Source organism: Epinephelus fuscoguttatus, linkage group LG7 (genome assembly GCF_011397635.1).
Source record: "Epinephelus fuscoguttatus linkage group LG7, E.fuscoguttatus.final_Chr_v1".
Taxonomy (NCBI): Eukaryota; Metazoa; Chordata; class Actinopteri; order Perciformes; family Serranidae; genus Epinephelus; species Epinephelus fuscoguttatus.
This window is the reverse complement of record NC_064758.1, coordinates 26,780,794-26,801,282: the sequence shown is the minus strand read 5'-3', so window position 1 is coordinate 26,801,282 and position 20,489 is coordinate 26,780,794. Positions and strand designations below refer to the sequence as shown.

General features: G+C 42.4%; 1 protein-coding gene across 6 annotated transcripts in view; it reads left to right on the top strand.

Moving 5' to 3' along the window:
- LOC125892239 (cyclin-dependent kinase 17-like) overlaps window positions 1-20,489 on the top strand; it is a 59,438-nt gene that overhangs the window by 33,093 nt on the left and 5,856 nt on the right. For all 6 annotated transcript variants that reach the window (XM_049582125.1, XM_049582123.1, XM_049582124.1 and 3 more), the window contains 12 exons: window positions 4,723-4,848; window positions 12,913-12,969; window positions 13,063-13,177; window positions 13,320-13,414; window positions 13,507-13,569; window positions 13,859-13,982; window positions 15,203-15,323; window positions 15,616-15,713; window positions 15,826-15,931; window positions 18,400-18,442; window positions 18,553-18,643; window positions 18,728-18,805. In XM_049582125.1, the coding sequence (XP_049438082.1) occupies window positions 4,723-4,848; window positions 12,913-12,969; window positions 13,063-13,177; window positions 13,320-13,414; window positions 13,507-13,569; window positions 13,859-13,982; window positions 15,203-15,323; window positions 15,616-15,713; window positions 15,826-15,931; window positions 18,400-18,442; window positions 18,553-18,643; window positions 18,728-18,805 (1,117 nt within the window). The remainder of the gene's footprint in view (window positions 1-4,722; window positions 4,849-12,912; window positions 12,970-13,062; window positions 13,178-13,319; window positions 13,415-13,506; window positions 13,570-13,858; window positions 13,983-15,202; window positions 15,324-15,615; window positions 15,714-15,825; window positions 15,932-18,399; window positions 18,443-18,552; window positions 18,644-18,727; window positions 18,806-20,489) is intronic.

Here is a 20,489-nt window from a genome sequence, read left to right as displayed (position 1 = left end):
AATTTCCCCACGATGACACACACACACACAGATTCATAAGGTGAAAACAACACCAGCCGTCACGACGTTGTCACAGCTGGTAAATATTTAAATAACTCAAAGCTTTGTTGTAAACATGTTAATAACCGTTCCTGCTTACTGAGAGGCTTTACCTAGAAGTTGCGGAGCTGAGACACAGGAACTTTACTTAGTCTCGATGAGCTGCAGCATTTAGTCATGGACAACCTGAAACCTTAGCTATACATTTACCACCACTTGACAACTGCTGTGAGCACATGTACCGTCTTTCTCTTACTTGCTCGCTTGATCACACTCTCACTATGCAAACTGTACTCTTAAAACAATGTAATATGTGAAGATGTGGATTGCACTTGAACGCAGCCTTGGCCATTTTCACGCAGTAGTACTGCGAGCACCAAAGCTTGCCTGTGGCATTTTGCAAGTTTTTTTTTTTCATCTACTCTAGGGCAGTGTGTGTGCACGTGAAACCCACGGGAACGGGTGTTTTCAACCTTCTGGTCAGTTAGATTGTGTAGCATTAGAAAAATCACAGCTTTTGCGATTTGAAAATTGCGTTCTGTTACATCCTGATATCGATTTGAATTTGATTGATTGTTCAGCCCTAGTTTATGTTTTAAAAATCAGGCTATGTTGGATGGCAAAAAAACTAATTGTGACACTCCTCAGATCACTCTTTTTATCTGGCCGATTAAACTTACGTATTGTTCCCCCATCTGCGCAGTGCATGCAGGTAGTTAGCTTTCAGTTAGTGAACACCAGTTTAGCAATCATCGATTTTTTTTTTGTGCTGTGGAATCACTTGAATCCAATAGTTGTTGTAATTACTGTTACGATTTCAGCCACAGACCTGTGTTTTTGTGACAAGCTTTAACATACAGTAAGTCGCCGGTCTATGTGGATGCACCTGTGCTATCTATGGAACAGGTAACAGCAATTTGTTGCTTCGTTTTGCCACATCCCAGAGTGTGCGTGCACATGTGTGTGTCTGTTTGAAGGAGTTGTAGAGTGATGAGCGCAGCAGTATTACGGGAAATGCCTCTGGACACACAGGCTGCTGCCTCTGACTGCTGTGAACAGAGGAGGGGACTAATTTAGAGCTTTTTTTTTACCAGAGAGAGTGAGAGAAAGAAAGGGGGGGGGGGGCAGCGAAGGAGAGGAAAATGCCGGGGTGAGAGAGTAATTATAGAAGTCGGAATAATTATTGGTATGACAAAGAAAGCGGAGATCCAGAGGAACAGGGCTCAGGAGATGATAAGAGAGAAGGAGAGATGGAGGACAAAATGACAGTGGGAGGGAGCCGAAAAACAATGTTTCCTCTCAGCCACCCCCCACCCCCACCCCCCCACCCCATTCACCCCTTCCCCCCATCTGCCTTTCTCCCCTCAGGAATCTGTCCATTCCTCTCTTCTCTGCTCCTGCCTTCCCCCTCCTCCTCCCTCTCCTCCTCCTCCTCCTCCTCCTCCTCTGAGCATGTGGATGGCACTCCAACACAGTGCCAGCCCCTCTTTCTCTCTCTGCCTCTCTCTCTCTCTGTCAGTGTGTGTGCAGTCATGTGGCAGGTCAGAGACATGCATCGTGGAAAACGTTTGTGCGTGAGTGTATAGAAAGACACGTTTAAGGAGGACAATGAGGGAGCTACTAGAGCTGTTCTGCATTGTGAGTATGGGGGCACATGTGTTTGTGTGTTAAGGTTTTTGTGCGTGGGTCTTTATTCAGTCTGAACCAGTGAACAAGAGGGCACGAGTGTCATTTTGTCCATTGTTGCCCTTTGGAAAAGGAGAATGGATAGTTCACGTTTGTTTTGGTCATCAGAATTGCATGAGATGCATTTGCATTTGCATGAGGTCTGTTAAATGCTGAAGAAAATAAGTATTTTTATGGCAGTAATATGCCGCTTTAGTGTGTTGATCTCACTGTAGACGTGTTCCAGTGCTTGTGCGTTTTACTCTTATGATTCACACATTCAGTGGAGCTTACAAATGTGTAAATTGCTCAGGTCAAAGTCCGTAGGTCATGTTAGTGCATGCGTCTGTGGCTTATTTCTAATAACATGTGCTTATGCAGTCTGCAGAGCATTGCTTCATGCTTCCAGTTTGTGTGAGTGTATGCTTTTGGGGTGTATGTCGAAAAACTGTGCAGTGTGTCACCATCCTTAGGGTGACGGCTTGTGTGTAATACTGCTTGTTGTTATGTTAGCCAATGAGCTTAGTTAAAACCGTTACAGGCGTAAAATCCTTCTGCCTTTCATCTTCAGCCACATATACACTTTCCAACCCCCCCATTAACGCTCAGATGTAAACACACATTTACATCAAGGACACATACCGTGGGGCTGTTGGGACTGGGCCAACCCCCCCACTGCTGCCATGGAAACACCGTGTGATTGGCATCTCGCCAGTGAACATGTCCTACATGGGTAACACACAGGAGCGATGTATTGTGGGAACAGTAGCATCACATGTGTTGTGTTCAAGCAAGAGCCAGGAAGTGTAAGTTGTTGCAGCTGATGGGGTTGGCATGTGCTATGTAGTGAAATCTGTCAGTAACAAAAATAAAAAGAAAGATGAGTTAGTGAGCTTGTGAAAAGCAGCATCCCAACCTTCTGCCTTTGCTAACAGTGTGCTCAACAATTAGCCTGAAACACGCCAGAACCACGGTGGACATAGTCCCATCATGTCCCGTCCTACTGGCCTTTCATTCAACCCTATGAGACATAAGTTTCATTCAAATGATCATTCATCAGTCATTGACAACAGCAGATGGCACCTGTGGAGCAATATTGTGTATTTGTGCAGCACTCACTTGACAAACTCATTGCCAGGACTGACAGATGGAGAAAACAGATTTTTTTCTCAGTGGTACAAAAGTAGGCCGAGTAGTAACCGAGGCTCGAGAAAGAATTTTGATGTCAGATCACGATGATCAGTTTAGGCAGAGTCATTAAAGTATTGTGAAATAGCCGAGAAATATGATGTCACTCAACGTACAGAGGTGATGAATACAAGGAGGGAATGTAATTGCAAAGACCAGTTTGTCATGTTTACTTTATTTAACCCAAAAATGTGACTATTTGCACTTAATTCATTAAATTTTGGTCAATACTTTGATACATGTTAAAGAACATTTAAAAGATGCCAGATGACATAAATAATATTTATTCATTCATTCATTTTCCGCAACCGTTCTTCCTGTCTGGGGTCGCGGAGGGGCTGGAGCCTATCCCAGCTGACACTGGGCGAGAGGCAGGGTACACCCTGGACAGGTCGCCAGACTATCACAAGGCTGACACATAGAGACAGGCAACCATTCACACCTACGGACATTTTAGAGTCACCAATTAACCTGCATGTCTTTGGACTGTGGGAGGAAGCTGGAGTACCTGGGTTGAACCCACGCTGACACAGGGAGAACATGCAAACTGGGCACAGAGGGTCTCCCCCATCCTGGGTTCGAACCAGGAACCCTCTTGCTGCGAGGCGACAATGTCCACATAATATATCATTTTATATTCAGGTCCCAGTGATATAAAATTGAATCACTAAGTTTAAACTTGTAACGTGAATGGTGTGAATTTTAATATGAATTAATATGAATTTCTCACGCGCCTCCAAGGTGAACGGAGAATCCAAAAAAATGCAAACATTCTCGATGAAGCTATATTAAAACATCAGTTTTGTGCATGCATTTTCGCTAAAACCGCGCAATTTAAAACACTTCCATGCAGGAGTAGCACGCCTGGACAAGGGCGTGTCTTTGAACTCTGCTTGTGCATCCAATTGAGTTGACTAGGCACAACTGGATAAATGAGACTTGGATTATGCTGCACGAGTTGAGAGTCTGTAAACTGATGTTGTGATGTAGTTTAGCTCTTCTTTTTTTTTGTAACCAAATTTTATTCAACACTGTTACGTCTCCTACACAATAAATACATCAATATACATGTGACTGAGTGCACTAACTACATACCCCAAATGATCTACATTTATCTCTCTCCGGTCATACTTCCCATACTGTTGTCTAATGAAATAGATTGCATTGTTTCAAAGTGGTAGATAAGAGGCTGCCAGTGTTTGTAGAACTTCTCAGCTGAGCCACGCGCAGAAAATTTGATCTTTTCCAGTTTCAAAAATGACGCTTAGTCTTGCAGCCAGGATGTATTTGAGCGGGTGAACAGTCTGAGATTACAGCCCTTTGCATATCAGTCATTCTAACACCCTCTCTAGGGATACCAAAGACGGCAATCTGAAGTGATGGGTCTAGATTCAGATCCAATATCTTAGATATAACGTCAAAAAAAGATCACCAGTATTCCATTAGGCTTGGGCATGACCAGAACATATGAGTCAAGTGTGAGCATCTGACACAAGTACCGCAGAGGTTTGGCTAAATCTTCCATGATCTAGTGACTTCAGTTCAAGAAGGTCTGTCATTTTTGCATCCTTCTTTCATTGTGGAGGCGAGAAAAATAAAGTTTTCCTCACAAATTCAAGTAACACGGGGTGCCTAATGGACATATAAATGATCATTTTGTGGGTGGAGTATTCCTTTAATGGGAACAGAAAACCCTCCTTCTTACATGCCACTGCTTACGTAGGATTCAGGTTTCAATTTAGGGGGAAAAAAGTTATGATTGATGCATTTTAACCTCTTATTTTCTAACCTGTAACCCTTCTCTTGAATCTCTCTGTCTCTTTGTTACAGGACATAAACAAACGTTTGTCCCTCCCAGCTGATATCAGGCTACCGGAGGGCTACTTGGAGAAGTTTGCCATGAACAGCCCGCCTTTTGACAAGCCCATGAGCCGCAGGCTACGGCGTGCTTCGTTGGTCAGTAATCATTGTGTGTGTGTGTGTGTGTGTGTGTGTATGTGTGTGTTAAAATTTGCATCTGTGTGTGCAAAGCAGCTGAAACTAGCTTCCATCAGCTGCGTTGGTGATGCGTCGGTTGCTGCTTAGCATCTGCACATGTGCTTTTGAGAGCACAGCTGGGTGTGTGCTGCTCTTTTGCCGCTGCTTTTATTTTGAAAAAAGAAAAAAAAAAAGTAAAATGAACTTTTAATGCCGTTGTGCACAACTGACATATTCACACATTTGAAACACAAAAACATAGACAGACAGACTTCTTAACACTTTTGTTATGATTTACGCTATAGACTGGAGCTTACAATGGCTCGGTAGGGGGATGCATTATGAATTCATTTTGTATTATGTATCCAGGCCAAGAGCATTATGGGTATGAATCTGGGGGTGGGAGAGAGAGGAGGGGTTTGCCATGGGATGGATAGAGAAGGGGATGATGGGTAGAAGTAAGCAGATATTCATGAATATGCAGCATGTCCCTTTATATCCCTTTGTGTTGCTGCTGAAGTACTCCTGCTCTCTCACTTGGTTTTTATTTTGGTCACACTTTATTCCACGTCACTCTTTTGTCTCAAGTTTCCTTTCATACCCGGCTGAATAAGACAAGCGTGCACTGCTCTCTGCTTCACTTATTCTTGCAGTCTTACATGCTTGCTCTTTATTAATAAAACACAGTCTTCTTTACTGATATATTTAACTTTAAACGTGGTTACCAAAAGCCTCTGTGTGCTATGGGAAAGCATTAAAGATTCGCCCTCCATCAACCATTTTTGCTGTAATTATTGAACAGGGCCGGTGCCCTGCCTCTGGCTCTCTGCTTGAAGCGATTTAATGACGCAGCTTTTCTGCAGGAGTCTCACAGACATGAAAGGAAAGAATCTTTGAAGAGAGGTTTGCAGGGAACAAGAGAGGTTTATGGCGTGAGGGTGGATGTGAAGAAGGGGATAGACTATTGTGATGCTCGCGTCTTCACAATGTAAATGAGTGGCGGACATTTTCTAACATGCCTGGGTCTGTCCACTTGTGTGTGGCTGTGTATCTTCCTTAGGGTTGTTGTATGCACGTGATGTAATAGGTCAATCAATAATTCAGCAGCAGTGTCAGACTCATCTGCTGCAGCTCCTCTCCTGACAAGGATTACACACCGGGACACCTTGAAGAGAGCCAGAGAGCAAAGGAAGAGGGAGGGAATAGAAGATGAGACATGATTTTAAAAGTAGCAAGATGTTGAAAAGGATAAACAGGTATGTGGAGAGGAGCTGCAGTGTAAGAAAAGACAGCTGAGATGAAATTTAAAACAAGTCTGTACTTAGGTTTCAGTTGAACAGCAGGAAAGGAAATCTTTTATTTTATCTTGGTCACCTTGCTGAGCCTGCAGAGTGTCTGTAGGAAGCTACAACACAGCTGGATCATTTTTTTTTTAAAGTGGCTCATATTGTTGACTTTATTTAGTGCAGTGCACCCTTGCTTTTTGACTGTGCAGTACACTATTTGCATGTTCAAGGCCTACTTTTCACTTGCCCCGAGCTGGAACTTTGGAGTTAATTAGGTCAGCACTTTAATGCATTCCTCATAGAGTTTAACGCTGCCCCTTAGGTCAGTTTGAGCACCTGTAGCTGGAACTTAGGCGGGATTTATGGTTGTGCGCAGACCCTATGCACGTAGCCTACGCCATTGTGAGCATTTATACTTGTGTGGTGGTGTGTCTGTGTCACTCTGCAGTTACACCTCCAAACACTAGTCTACGGTGCAGGTTTCTATGAAGTGCTGTAAAGTTTAGTTGATTCAAAACACACATTAAACACACATTAAACATGGCTTAATAGAGACAATTTCAAACACAAGTACACAAATCAGCTTCACTATAACTCGCAGCATTCACAGACAAACACTTGTGTTTATCTGGACACATTTTCCCCACAAACACAACATGCTAACATTATTAGCGCAAGCCTATGGCATTTTACATTGTATAAATTAGCCAAGCATGTAGCTTTTCCTCTTCTCATATGAAGTCACGGACAACGGCAACATTTAACAAAGGTAACATTACAAAATTTGGCTCCTGTACAACTCACAAGGTTCACTGACAAATCAACTGTCATACTAAACATGTTTTCCAAACAAATACAAAATGCTAACATTATTAGCACAAGCCCATGGCATTTTACATTGTATGAATTAGCCTAGCGACGAGCAGATATTTCCTCTGCTCATATGAAACCTGGATAAATACCGAAGTATAAATCGCTGAGGGATGAATCACACACAAGACTGAAAATGCTATTTTAGTGGAGGCTTTACTGTCTTCACAGTTTATTGTTTCTTATGTGTGAAATAAAAGAAGATAAAAACTTCATTGAGGGAAATGTCAGTATACAGAAATAGACAGGAGGTCTGCGTCACCGCGATGCGTAGTTACAATTCTGGGGAGGTGCAGGTCAGGCTACAGAGTAGGTTATGGCGTAGGGTCTACATGACGTGATTCACCTTGAAAGTAATGACACGTACCACTGACCCTTACCATAACCTTATCTACCCTTACCATTTTCTTCAGAGCTTCCACTTCTGGACTAAGAGGTGAAGGGGGCTGATAGTGGATTGAACTGTTAGTATGGTGAGCAAGTGATGTAGCTGAAGTGCAGGACACGTAGCTGCTCCGGCCGCAGCTATACCTACTTGGAACATTTTTCCATGACTGCTGATTGGCGCTGGAGCCGATAAATACACGACTACTGCAGAGCCATTTGTCTTGGGAATGAATGCCAATAGTAACACTTCCCACTAAAGACAAAAGCCAGATGTTACTGTTTTTTTTTTGTCCAGTAGGAAGGAGGCATAACAAGAAGTCTGATGGATAAAAGCCCAGACCAGGTTGCTTAAAAATGACGGTATGTGTCTGAGCACACTGATGTAATGGCTCTCAGGCTATCAGTGAGCTTGTCATTTGTTACCGTAACACAGACCGTGTGTCGGGTGTCCCGTTACAGATGCTCACATTTGAAACCGTGTATTTTGATCTCTGAATCGCTTCCAATGTAATGTAGTTGGATGGTATCAGTTTTCTCCCATGGTGGTTGCCCATTGATAATCAATTATTCACAGCCATCCAATGAGATTCAGTGTTCCATGGAGCTGAGGAAAGAGATGTCATTTTATCTCAAACAACGACACTTAACTGTTATGCAGCGCTTACTTTTTAGAACCCATTCAGCCCTGCAGTGACAGAATATTAGACTTTATAACTGTAAAACTGAGTGTACAATCACGGCATTTTATGTTCCCCTTCTCCTCTTGGTTATATTACACTGTATTTATAGCATACTATATATTATGTTGCTGTTTAGCTCTCCTTTAGGTCAGGCCTTGTCTGTTGCTATTGGCAGGGTTACACGAAAAAGGTGACACAGTGCAACATGTTGATTACTTGATTGATCAAAGCCCTGACGAGTGGCTACATCATGTTAATGAAAGGCCTCTTCTTTCCACCTCCCCTTCGCCCACCACCTCTTTTCTCAGGAAGTATGTCATTTTCTCTCTCCCATTCAATACTCTCAATCCATCCTCTCACTCTTTCGTGGAGCCGTCTTACAGATGGCACAAGGAGAAACCCTATTTAGAAATGAAAAGTGGTCGAGGTAATGGACTTTCCTCTCAGCACACATTAGAGTCTGGCTGCAGACATCACCCTTCTCAAATTTCTTACCTCTGCCGTCCGGTCGTTTCTCCATACGTCTCCTCAGCTCCTGTATAAGCTGAGACGGAACACGCATTTTGTTTGGTTTCGTGTTGCTGTAATTTTGTCACAAAAACTTGGTCTGACCTAGTTCTGCTGAGTAAGCTCACTGGAGCGTTGGGAATGGAATGAACCCGTTGCCATCGAAAGCATACGCACGCACACACACACACACACACACATCTGAAAAGGATTGCAAGGTACATTGACAGGGAGTGCAGCTGCATGCTGTAAACTCAGAGTGAGCTGCGGGTAAAGAGCTGGGCCCTCCTTTTTTTAGAGATGTTCCAACAAGGAGATTTAATTTTCCGGAGTGAGGTTGATGTGGCCATAACGTACGTATGTTTTGTATGTTTTTGAATGTCTGTGTGTGTTACTGTGTGTGTGTGTTTTGCTCATGAGACTGACTCCCCTGCCAAAAGAGCAGCACAGCTCAGCAACAGCTCCTGACAGCGCCTGTCACAAACACAGAGATGGGAACAGTGTGTTTGTGTGTGCAGGGCGGTGTGTGTGTTTACATTTCAGCATAGGTTGCGCGTCTCATCACAAATGTTCTCTTGCCCACAAGGCACACACATACATGCTGTACATGTTCTGCACATACTAGATGTACAGCTCTGAGTACATGCACACACATCAGCAGTTTGTACAGAAAAGGTTTTGCATTTATTATTATTTTTAAGAATTGCAAATTCCCAGAAACACTAGATATTGATTTTGATACATAAATAAGATGATGCTTGTTAATTAATTATGCAAATTGCCTTTTGTGTCCATGGGCACTCACACACACACACACACATGCACATGCACACACATTTCTAGTGTGTAAGTATGTCATCTTGTGTGTCCGAGCTTGTTCTGATGTTAGCTTTTAGGCATGCCTTTAAAGAGATCACATGCTTCATCAGCTAACTTGGTCACTGGAGACCCTCCCCCTCATACACACACACACACACACACACACACACACGCTCGTAGACGAGCATCGGCCTGGCATTCATATTAGCATCATGACGGGAAGGGCCGGCGCAAGATTGAGAGAGATGGGTAGATTCAGAGAAACGAACACAGATCAAACATGGCTGGAACGACCCTGACGGAGATAGACAAATAAGTGAGGGAAAGTGACAGGGAGGGGGATAAACACTGACAGGCATGTGGGTATCACAGCTTGACATAGCTACATCTATCTATAATTCATGACCTGGAAACCCAGGGGCCATATACAGTGCATTATGCAGCTAATCCTTTATTAAGTGAATTCCAGATTAATTCTGAATTAACTATACACACACACATAGAGATTTGAAGTATGCCTTCTGGAGATCTATAGAAATGTTTCAAAGTAAATATCCACATTAAGTGATCTGGAGTAGAGGAGCGATATTTAGCTGTCTTTGTTATACTGACTTCCTGTGGCCAAAGGATACATGTGCAAAATACAGTGGCATCACAATGCAGCATTAAAGAGACACAGGGAGGAAGCACGGTGGCGGAATTACATTGTATTCAGATTAGGCCACCATAGCCTTTTCTTTCCCTCTGTGAGACACAGGTATATGTGTGTGTACATACATGTAATGCAGTGTATATGGTGGTGAGTGATTTTCAATGACCAAGACAACCAAAACACAAGACATACATAACATACAGTGGAGACACAGACACATAAAGTCACATAAAGTCCATTTCAAGTAAGGTCCTCTTTTTATGCACACTGTCAACTGTCACTTTCACAAAAAAAAATCTTAAAAATATCAAAATACCACTTTTGGAGAAGTGGTGTAAAAGCTGGTATCATGGCTTAAAGGCAAATGTAGCTAAAGGCCCAGACACACTGAAATCAAAGAACCAGTGGCAACAATGGCTGACTGTTGAATAGCCCAACATTGCTTGTGTCGCGGCCAAAAAGTTGCACTAAACAAACCCCAAAGACAACAGCTAATGGCCAACTAGCATGTACATTCTGCGCCTTTTTGTCAGAAAATAACTCAATTCCAGCAGGCAGTAGTGTATTCATCATTCAAAAGTGAAAACCAGAGGACCAACAGGATGGATTCAAGACGCTAGTTAGCCAGTTAGCAAATTAACACCACAACCCAGTGTTGAAAGTACAAAGGACAATTACTGTGTGCTTGTGAACAACAAAAAAATTCTTTATGCTAAAGAGCTCAATGGCTAAAAAAATGTACCTAATACAACTAATTTATTTTGATTTCACTTCCTCTTGACTTCAGAAGTTTGTTTATGTAACCCTTATTACGATGTTATAACATGAGTACAGGTAAGTAATAGTAAATGCTGAGAGATGGACCAGTAACAGAAGACTATCAGCTAGTGAGAACCCTGGTGGTTGAGCAATCAAAAGACACAGGCAATGGTTTAAGTTTTTTGTGGCCACTTGTTATTATTATCCAATAACACAATGAAAATACAACAGTTGTTGCAAGGCATTCAATGAAAAATAACAAACTAAAATAATAAAGCCGGCAAAAAGAAAAACCCTTTGTGTCCCAAAGTTACCGTTGGGGCCCTTGTTTCTTCGGATCCGTGTCAAGTGTATCAGTGTATCAGTGTATCAGTGTATGTTTGTTCTGTCCTACCACACAGTCCGTGAGAAAGGGGGAATGAAGGAATTCTTCTCTACTCTCAGAGTTCAGTATCAGTAGTTTCAATGCGGCTCGCCACCCAGCTCACGCTGGGAATCTATGGATCTGGGATCTGGAAACAATCTCTGGATCTCTGGAAACTTCACACGAAACCAGCTGAAGCTCTCCACTGGACGGTGGGATGTGGCTGGGACGTCATCTAATGATGTCACAGGAAAAAAAAACCTGACCGAGTGATCAAGCTAGGAGCACAGTTTCAGCATTTACCCTCGCCAGGTCGGTGGAAATCATCCGGTCTCACGGAGCTCCCGTGGATGGCAACAGGTTTACTCGCGGTTTGGATCAGGTAGCACATGAGGCAGCAGAGGTAAACATGACCGCAGAACCGGAAGAGAAGACCGGACGTGACCCTACAGGGTTGATCACCTGAACCCAGAGGGGTTCACTGATTGGGTCGTTCTACGTAGCCCTCTGCGGCAACTCTCTTTTTTCCTTTTTTTTCTCTCTATTTCTCCTTTTCTCCGTTTTAACCACTTTTAACTCAGGTTTTAACAGTTGTTGGTGCATATAAATTAATTTCAATGATATTTCAAAAATAAAATGAACTATTTATGAATCATCTATTTATTCCAGAATAAAATGAACTGCTTTTAGAATTTTTAATGCCTTTTTTCATTAAATTGTTTCTTTCACAAATAAAAGGAATTATTTTAAAGGAATAGTTTCAACAAAATAATGTCACTTTATAGCCTGGGCTACATTTACTTTCCTCACTTTAGCTTCTCATCTTGTGCACTGAGCTAAACGACCAATCAGAGCGATTTAATTCACAGACGGGCTCCACCGTCTCTGACATTGAATCGACATGCTGGTCAAAAAGCCGACACGGAACAACTAGCACCAACGTTGTGGGACACACCGCAAAAACTAACAGGGCAGACGCTCACTGACAACCCAACGTAAAACAATGGCCGGCCGTCAGCTTGGTGTGTCTGGGTCCTAGGTGCAGTGGAAACAGATTCAGCGAATAAATGATGACGTACAGTCATGATGTGCAGACATTGCATCGGCCACCGCAACCTTTCTTTGGCATCTTCAGAGGCTTTCAACACGCTTATGTATGCACACATTACCAGAACCCTCCAAGGGCACAGAGCTGGAATAATAATTATCCAAAGCTGTTTTTTTCCATTGTCCAGTGTGTTCTTCGCTATTATACATCCACTGTTTGCTTTCATTTGAGGTTCGTCTTTTGCAGTGGCACCAGTGGAGAGTTAGCGTCGCCCACTGCTTATCTCAAACCAACTCCAAATATTCGCACATCAGTCGTCGATGGAAAAGCATTTTATTTTGCAGATTTTATAAAAAAAAATTGTGCTACATTAGAATGGAAACCAGACTAATATTTTAGCACATGCACACAGACACACAGAGAACAACAAGGCCTGGTGACTCAGACCCCTGCAGTTGTAGGCCAAGAGTCAACAGCAATGGGACTGTAATCTGAACTAACAGCCGTGGCCTGCAGGATTTGATCCTAGAGATAGTTAGCTTAAACATGGCGAGTGGTCTGGCCTGGCCTACAGTGAGGCTGTAACCACAAGAAATGCAAACTGCTTAAGTGATAATGCACATTGATAGTGTAATGCATAACTTCCTCAACTGTCTTTCTGTCTTCTCTAGTCTGAAATCGGCTTTGGGAAACTTGAGACCTACATCAAACTGGACAAACTAGGGGAGGTGAGATCGATGAAGACAATGAGTGAAAGTCAAATACTCAGTTTACCTCACTTCAAACTGCATTCACTTCACATACTTTCTCTATCTCTGCAGGGGACCTACGCCACAGTGTTTAAAGGGCGAAGCAAGTTAACAGACAACTTAGTAGCCCTGAAAGAGATCCGACTGGAGCACGAGGAGGGTGCGCCCTGCACAGCTATCCGGGAAGGTACCGAGCTGCTGTTTAAATCATGTGATTTGAAAGTAAACATCTTACAGGCCAACACGGGACCAAACTGTCAAGGAGCTTGTAAGGTACTGTCATGTGTCTGTGTTTGACTGACAGTCTCTGACATGTCCCCCTCTTCTAGTGTCTCTACTGAAAGACTTGAAGCACGCCAATATTGTCACTCTCCATGACATAATCCACACTGACAAGTGCCTGACACTCGTGTTTGAGTATCTGGTGAGTGTCTGTACTGTGCATGTGTGTAGATTTATTGTGTGTGTCTTTAGAGAGCGGGTTATACTAATCTTTGTTTTTCTGTCTCCCATCAGGAGAAAGATCTGAAGCAGTACATGGATGACTGTGGGAGCATCATGAGTGTTCACAATGTCAAGGTAATGCAAAGTAATACGTCTGCTCAGCACTTAATAGAATTCCGGAGGAATAAATGGGTTGCTGGTGGATATAATCGTATTTTCAGCAACTGCAATTTAGGATTATGTTTGGTTACAGCGTCCATTTTGTCTTGATTTGTACTTTAGACTGTGGCAGTAGCTGTGTTAGCTGTGTTAAAATAATGCTGCAGACTTTTGCTATCAGAGGAATTACATGGCTGCTTGCTGCTGTTTAATGTATAACAAGTATTCAGCGAACAATCTCCTCTAATTCCCCTCTCCTCTCCAGATATTCCTATTCCAGCTGTTGCGAGGTCTGGCGTACTGCCACAGAAGAAAGGTCCTCCACAGAGACCTCAAACCCCAGAACCTCCTCATCAATGAAAAAGGAGAGCTCAAACTGGCAGACTTTGGTATATCACCACTTACATCAGTCCTGTATATTGTCTTTACACCTCCTATATTGGTTTGACTTTTCATCATAGTCTACACTATGAAAGCTAGAATAAAAACAGCGATTAACACACACTTCATACTGAACGAATCTGAAAAAGAGTTGACACAGAACAAATTCGCCTGATCACATTCTCCTTGGTTGCTAAACATTTGTCTATAAAGCTGAAGGTGGAGATGGAGCCCCCAGTTCTACATACTTTTAGTAGAATTAGCTGGTAATTTACAGAGTGTGTGATTATTTTATAGTAAAAAAAAAAGTATTATAAAACAGTTACAAGATTCTGAAAGACCCACTAGCGCCCCCTGAAGGCCATAAACCCAACAGGACAGCATGGTTTGACATGAATAACCACTCAACACTGCCCTCTGTAGGTAATCATGACACACTGTGCACTACATACTGTAGTGTTGTGCAGTTCCTCTTTGTACATAATACATCAGTCAATTGATTTTATTTAAAGTGCAGAATCAGTATGAGGCATGATCACTAACACTTTACAGTAGAATTAAACATACAGCAGACAAAATAATAAAACTAAATAATAAAAATAAAACAACCATGTTAAAGGGGATGTTTGAATATAATAAATAATATAGATTAAAGTGAAGCAGCCATATTAAAAACATCAGTGTAAAAAGGGTGTTATTGTTGCTTCTTTGACGTGTAATGGAAAGTTTTCCAGAGATCAGGGTCACTGTAGGTCAGTGATCTGAAGCCTACTGATTTTTTATTTACTGAAGGAATGACAGGGAGACGAGTATCAAGAGAGCGAAGAGCGCATGCCGGTGTAGGGTTTATGATGTAATTACCTCAGATAAGTTATACTGCACCCATATGTTTGGGTTGTTTTTATTACTCAAGTTACTCACAGCGTGCCTGAAATTGACTGATTTGCAGGATGTGTGAGTTGCAAGATGGCGCTAACTGATTGTCTTGACTGTCACGTTCAAAAAAAAAAAAAAAAGGAAAACAAAATTGTAACCCCTGTGGCATCTTCCACGCTCCACTCTCGCTTGAGCACACCTGCCTTTGATTAAAGGTTCCCGAGATGCCAGGTCAGGTGGTGCATTAACGTGACTCAAAAATAATAGGAAACTAGGACTTGCTCTAAAGGGCTCTAACAGGTACATTATTTATATTACGTACATTAATGTCATTTTCTGTGTTTGAATGAAGGTTTGGCACGAGCCAAGTCTGTCCCTACAAAGACCTACTCCAACGAAGTCGTAACACTATGGTACCGACCACCAGATGTGCTTCTGGGCTCCACTGAGTATTCTACACCTATTGATATGTGGTAAGCAAACACACATCTACAGCAAATACACACAGTGTAGAGAAAAAGACATACAGCTACCCCCGTGTGCCTGTCTTCTTTCTAAATGCCCTTTTCTTACTTTTCTTCTCACCTTAAGTGCTACTGTCAATTCTCCAAGCTGCCCCTCAGATTTTTCTTTGGCTGTTGTCACTGTTGATATTTTGAAACTCAACACATGTATCTGTATTCATATTTGTGTCCTATGACAAATCAGGTTTTTGAAGCCACTTGTTAACTTGTGTTATTCCACTGTCTCTGTGTCTTTGTCCAGGGGTGTGGGCTGCATCTTTTATGAAATGATCACTGGCAGACCTCTCTTTCCTGGATCGACTGTGGAGGACGAGCTTCACCTCATATTTCGCATCCTTGGTGAGACAACACCAGTGGATTCAGATGAGCATTTGCTCTTGTAACACTGATGCATGGGTGTGTGCGTGTGTGTCTACATGGTATGTCGACTGATGGTCTTGATCTTCAACAGGTACTCCTACAGAGGAGACTTGGCCTGGTATCACCACCAGTGAAGAGTTTAAGACGTACAACTTCCCACGATACCACGCAGAGCCTCTCGTCAACCACGCACCCAGGTGTGTAGCTGTGCCATGGCTGCGTGTGTGTTTTAGGGATTCTGTGTTTATTTGAATTATGTAGAATAGTCACATATGTCCAGAAAAGTGCATCACCTAAGTGTCTTGCAGCTTCTGTGATATCCTTTCATTTTCCGACAGCAGTTTACAAAGCAAAACAGAAAATATGATTAAATAATTTCTCCTGCTGTTCAAATTTTTTTCCACAATTTAAGAACTTTGTAGAACATTTTGGGAGAGATTAAGTGTACATATAAGCGCCATAGGTCGGGGAGGAGGGATGAAAGAGACAGAAAAATAAAAAAATAAAATAGCAGTCAATGAGGTTTGCTTGACTAAACATCATAGGGTATTTGGTACTGCCACAAAATCAGGTCATAAGGGTTTTATGTATTTCACCCACTTTGCCCAGAATTTAATGAACCCATTTTTCTGAAGATGAAGAGAAAAAGTAATCTTTTCCATAACATAAATATAATTTACAATATCTATGCACTCCTCCAATGTGGGGTGTTCAGGAAGCAACCAGCGCCTTGTGAGGGCTTTCTTGCAAGCAGATATCAAAACACCAAAAAAAAATCCATACATCCTAAAAATAATGTAGAAAATTGCAAAGGAAGATCAGTGTTGAGTATCTTTTTTAGTGCTTTATCTAGGTGCAGCTTCACCTAAATTACACAACAAATAAATTCTGTCCTCCCCTGGGGTGGCATTAAACCTTCCAGTCTCTAAGGCTAATGGTAACGTTCCTGAGCGCAACTGTGCACATAGAGATCTTTGTTTTTTATTTGGATTATACTTCATGCAGGGTTCCACACTGTACCTATTTTTATGAGATGATAAGTTTGTATTAAATCATGAATCAACAAAGAGAGGTCCATGAGCATACAGTCAAAATATTAGGTTTATTGTTCCTGTCGTCTGTAAGATTAGCTGTCGTCAGAAACACACTCACACATTCACACACTCACGACCAAACGCTGGGCTTAAGTCTGGTGGAGATAAACAAAATCCACAACCCTTGTTATTTGCAAAAGTCCATTCCACAGTTTATCTGTGGAAAATACGTGTTGTTTACCCGAGCCAAAAACATTGATTTCAATAGTGTGCATTTATACACCAAAACTGGCTCAGAAATCGAGAGAGTCACAGAGTACAAATATCCTGGCAACTGGCTACATGAGGATTTCTCATTCAAATATCATATTAATGAACTTATTTTAAAGTTGCGACAAAAAATTGGCTTTCTGTACAGAAACAAATCTTGTTTCCCAGTGCTCTCAAGAAGAGTAATAATTGAAGCACTGTTTATGTCTGTTATGGATTATGGTGATATTATCTATAGGCATGCTGCTGCCTCAACTTTGAAGCGTCTGGAATCGGTCTATCATTCAGCCCTTAGATTTATTACTGGTGATGAATATGATACTCACCACTGTGTTCTGTATGAAAAAGTTGGTTGGCCCTCTCTTGAGGAAAGGCGCAAGAGGCACTGGCTTTGATATATTTTTAAGGCCTTTCTAGGCAAATTACCACCGTATATTGCAAATTTGTTGGAGTGGAACTCAGGCACTTACATGACCGGTTCAGCTGAATTGCTGCTACTCAAAGTTCCTCGAGTCTGTACAAGTATTGACAAGACTGCCTTTTGTTATGATGCCCCTAGCTCTTGGAACGCACTACAACACATCCTGAAATTAGACACACTCTCTTCACTCACAGAGTTTAGAGTTTAGACCTTAATCATAGATAATTGTGTTTCTAATTGTAATTGTTTCAGATGACTGTCTTTCTTGTTAAATATATATTGTTGTGTGTAATCACTGTCAATATTTTAATGGCTTGTCAACTCAATGGCACTGAAAATGAGGGTAACCTCAATGTCTCTCGAGAAGAAATAAAGGTTATATATCTGAAGCTAATAAATGGGCTTCAGCCTTTTAAATCTGACAAATAAAATAGATTTCTTACACAGTTTGAGATTCCCTCTTTTTGTCACCTTTCGCTGTGGAGCTAGGGTGGAAGAATCATAACATAAAGAGGGAATTTTGTACTGAAAAGACTCTGTAAACGCTTGGTTTGTCTAATTCATATTCACCTCAGCTAAACTTTGAAGTTTATTTTTACACAGAATGAGGACTGTGGATTTTGTATGCCATCACTTGCATTAAAATTGATTTGGGAATGGACCTCTAATGGCCATTATGGACAAGAGGAATGAGTTCAGCCAGCAAAACCCGTTGCAATGTTCACACGGGCACCTGAGTACTGTGAACCTATCCTTTAAGTGACTGTGATACGTTAGATGTAACAAGATGATAGATTTTCAGTGGTCAAGTGTTTCCGCCTCTGTTGAAATGGCAGGAACACTACACTGCTCTATATGGCTTAGGTCAGCATTTGACTCCACTTCCACTCAATTACACCCCCCCACCCCCCCACTTTTCCTCTCTCTTTCTGTGGCACAGGATAGACAACGATGGTCACGACTTGCTCTCAGTGCTTCTACAGGTAACAAACATTGCCCATAATGAAAACTTTTGATTTTTACCCAAAATGCATTGGATTAAAAACTAACAATCCCATCTTTATATCCCCTCTTTGTCTCCACGTGTCTGTAGTTTGAGGCTAAGAAGCGGGTATCAGCCGAGGACGCTCTCAGACACTCATATTTCCGAACTTTTGGCGAGCAGGTTCAAAACCTGGCGGACAGTGAGTACACGCAGTCTGACATGTTGAACATACACATGTAATCTACAAGTACTGTCTCACCAACCCCCTTTTTGTTGTTTCCAGCTGCATCCATCTTCTCTGTAAAAGGCATTCAGCTCCAGAAAGACCCAGGGAAGAGATCCTCAGTCTACCCAGAGTCAAGTAAGTCCTCAAAGACAAAAATAATAGAGGAGGAAAAAGCAGAAAAAGAGGGATTATGATAGAGAATAGGTCTTGCTCCCTGTCCTCGTCCTCTTCTCGCTCTTTTTCTCTCTGTTTGCTTAATGTCGTGTCCCATGTCTCTGCGTGGTCATACATGTCACACACAAATTCCCAGTCTATCGCCAGGTTTGTGCTTGCACTACATACAGATCTCCACTTCCCAATTTTTACAACAGCTACTGCAACACACATTAGTCCATGTCTATAAAGACATTTGTGTTTCACGTATGATGAATCCCAATGACTTTGATGCCCCCCTGACTCTTTCTCAAGCACCGCCATGAGGTTCACATTTGTGGTTTTGAGCGACATGTCTTGAGAACGATTGGTTGCACTGCCATGAAACGTGGTGCCAGTGTTCATGTCCCCCTTCAGGATGAGTTGTAACCACTTTGGTAATCCCTTATCTTTCCATCTAGCACCACCATCTGGTCAGAAGTGTAACTTGTCCAACACTTCCTTGTACTTAATGGCCAAATACCTGCAAACTAATCACAGCGCACTATATGCTTAGTGCTTACTAGCAAATATTAGCATGCACACAGCAACATCCTGCCAACAATCCATGATAGCTGGACATATACATTATCGTTCTGTGGACGATAAACGGGGCGCAGACTTCCATCTGTGTCACCTGTAATGAGGCAATACAGCGAGTGCTGGACGGAGCAGTGATTTACAACAACCCCGCCACATTTAAGGGTACTGTTGGCAGTGGAAACACTAGGGAGTGTGTACCAGTCTGAAGGGTTACTTTTGGTTCCAAAGGTACCATACCGAGTGTTTGGTGGAAACGGGACTATAGGGTATCATAAACATTAAAGCTGGGGTAGGCAGATATCTAGAAGGCAAAAAAATGCCAGAATTTGAAAATTCAACCTCCTCCTGCAGCTCTCCTCTCTCCGTCCCAAGCCCCTCCCACCGGACAACCACGAACATATGCACGCACTTTATAAAGTAACCCGGTGTTTCCCATACTTTGATTTCTTCAATCGTATTTCATCGTGGAGTTGCCCACAGCTCATTTGCTCAGCCCCTCTGTGTCTCGCTCTCTTTGTTTATCAGACCACAAATTAGACAGCTACCCACCCCACTGTGCCTCCATCTCACCCCCCAGCAATGTGGACCACTTTCCTGATAGGAGAGAAGGCAGCAGCTCTGGGGATGGAGCTTCAGTTGGTGGCTGTAGCTGCTCGAATTCAGCCAGCACTCAAATCCAACCAGCGCAGGGTGTCATAGTGGGCTGGTGGTCATTGGTCTGACCTGTGGAATAGCAAAAGGAAGTCTGGGGTTGTCCGGTCTTGAGTTGGGGTTTGGGCTGTCTGGTTTTTGGTTGCTGCAGCCACTGACCAGGGGTTCGTTGTTAAGCTGCTATCCGCTTTCCCCTTTGTGAAGTAGTCTGTAGCGGCAGTCAGTGAGGTGGAGGATACACTGTGATTCAGGCACTCGTTAATGTTAGCTACAAAATTGTGAACATGAAGCCGCAGCCATGAGCCTTTGGCCCCAGTTAGCATAACGCTGAACTATTAGCAACACGCGTTTTATTCGTTTTATTGTCATACTCTCCTTTAGACTCGCTTCCTGTTAAGTCCGTCTTCCTTTTTGGATTGCTATGCAGTGTAGG